The 2,111-nt window shown below is 65.6% G+C and overlaps 1 protein-coding gene across 1 annotated transcript in view; it reads right to left on the reverse strand.

Annotated features, from left to right (window-relative positions):
- AMSG_12424 (uncharacterized protein) overlaps positions 1-2,111 on the reverse strand; it is a gene marked incomplete at its 3' end in the record, with an annotated part of 7,930 nt that overhangs the window by 5,377 nt on the left and 442 nt on the right. The window contains exon 2 of the mRNA XM_013897427.1: positions 8-2,105. Within this exon, the coding sequence (XP_013752881.1) occupies positions 8-2,105 (2,098 nt within the window). The remainder of the gene's footprint in view (positions 1-7; positions 2,106-2,111) is intronic.

The raw sequence follows: 2,111 nt of genomic DNA on the forward strand, positions 1-2,111 counted from the left end.
GCGCGACGGCTCGGGCGACGGCTCGGGCGACGGCTCGGGCGATGGTACCGGTGACGGCTCGGCCACCGGCTCGGCCACCGGCTCGGGCGACGGCACAGGCGATGGCACCGGTGACGGTGGGGACTCAACCTCGACCCCGACCTCGGCCGGCAGCGACTCATCGACGGTGAGCGCCTCAGGCGCAAAGTCAAAGTCCTCCTCCATGAGCGTACCGGTGGCGGCGGCAAATGCGTCCTGCAAGGTGTAGTGCTCGTCGAGCACGCCCTTCCAAAAGTCGACGCGGTCGATGGCAGCACAGACAGCGTCGGCGTTCTCGATGAGCGCAGTCACGACCTTGTTGACCGAGTTGGAGGCCGAGACCTCCTCCAGCGGCGAGAGGTCCGGGTAGCGGATGAGGTTTGGGCCAACAACAATGGCCAGGTTCGCCGCGCTCATCTTGGACGTCGACGCAAAGGTGGCGGCGTACTGCAGAAAGCCGAGGAGAAAGGCGAGAACGTCGCGGTTGATTTCAGGCAGCTGCTTGACAATGCCCATGATGGCGTCCATGTCGATGGACTCGGCCTCGCCCGCCGCAACCAGCTCGTGGTACTTGGCGTGGGTCATAAGCGCCTCAGGCAGCTCGCGGAGAAAGTACTTGACCACCGCTGCCGAGGTGTACGGGTCGATGCTCAGCTCCTCCATGTCAAACGGCACCGGCTTGTTGAACAGGTCGCGGAGGACCTGGACGTCCGACGCCGCACCCGAGAGCCGGAAAATGCCCTCCAGCCCGCACCCGTCCGAGTCGCAGATGTACTGGATCGACGAGACAAGGAGGTAGGGGATGCGCGACTCGAGTGTGAGCGGGTGCTCGAGAAGCGCCTCGAGTGGAACGCCAAAGACCGGATAGCCGACCGCTTCGGGCGCGGCCTCCTTCTTCTTTTTCTTCTTCTCCTTCTTCTTCTTCTCCTTCACCTTCTTGACCTTGGACTCGGACTTGGCCACGGCCTCGGCAAACGCGGCCTGGTCGTCGTCGGGCATCTCACCGCGCGCCGCTCCACCGGCCACAAGACCGTCGACCCACGCGCTAGCATGCTCTCCAGACTCGGCCTCGAGAATATACGACCGCTCGCCCGGCCGCGCAATGAACAGCGCCGTCCGAGCCGGCGACAGTTCGTCCGGCACCAGCCCCACAATCCGCGACATGACGTCGATGGCCTCGGCGGGCTTGACATCGCGGTCCTTGCGAAAATACATGAGCGTCGAGCCGACAAGCAGAAAGTACCGCTTGTTCCATCCGGCGCCCTTGGCTTGCTTTTTCTGCAGCCAGCCGTGGACCCGCGCGTCAGCTGCCTGCTCGGCCGCCGGCCGCTTGTCGGCCTTGGCCGCAGCCGCAGCCTCGGCTGCCGCCGCCGCCTCGCGCACCGCCTTGCGCTTGAGCGCCTCGGCGGTCAGCTGCTCCCGCAGCGACGCCGGCATCTCGACCTCCCCCAGCGACGCAAACGTGGCCAGCGCGGAGAGCCACGCCTCCGACTCGGCCATCAGTGCCTCGGCATCGACCTTTTTCGACGCCGGAACCACCTTGAACAGCGTCCACTCGTGGTTCACGCTCGACCGCAGCAGCGACGTCGACGCCGACCGTGACGCCTTGCCGCGCGCTGCCTTGGCCGCAATCGTCCGCTCGCTCTCGCCGCTTCCACTCCCACCGCCCCCGCTGCCCCCACTCGCAGCAGCAGCAGCAGCCGAGGCAATGCCCAGCAGGCCAGCAGACGACTCGTCGCCATCATGATGGCTGCCACCGACAGCGACGGAGATGGCGCGGCCACGAGCCTCGGCCGAGACCCCACCCGCAAACGATGGGCGAACAATGTAGAAGAGGATAGGCTGATCCGGCGGAGCCAGATCGATGGGCACCCGACCATAGCCATACGCACCAAGATAGAGAGAGACCATGGGCTTGGACTCCTTGGCCTTGCGGAACAATTGAAGAAGGAACGAATGAGCCACAGCATACTGCGCCTTTCCCCAAACCGCCGTCTCGCCACCACGAACCGCCACCAGTCCCGCTGCCGGCGCTGCTGCTCCGCGCTCTGCGCCCGACCGCTTATCATTGCGCCCATTGAGCAATGCTGTAC

This window comes from Thecamonas trahens (assembly GCF_000142905.1).
Source record: "Thecamonas trahens ATCC 50062 unplaced genomic scaffold supercont1.72, whole genome shotgun sequence".
In the NCBI taxonomy this organism is placed as follows: Eukaryota; order Apusomonadida; family Apusomonadidae; genus Thecamonas; species Thecamonas trahens.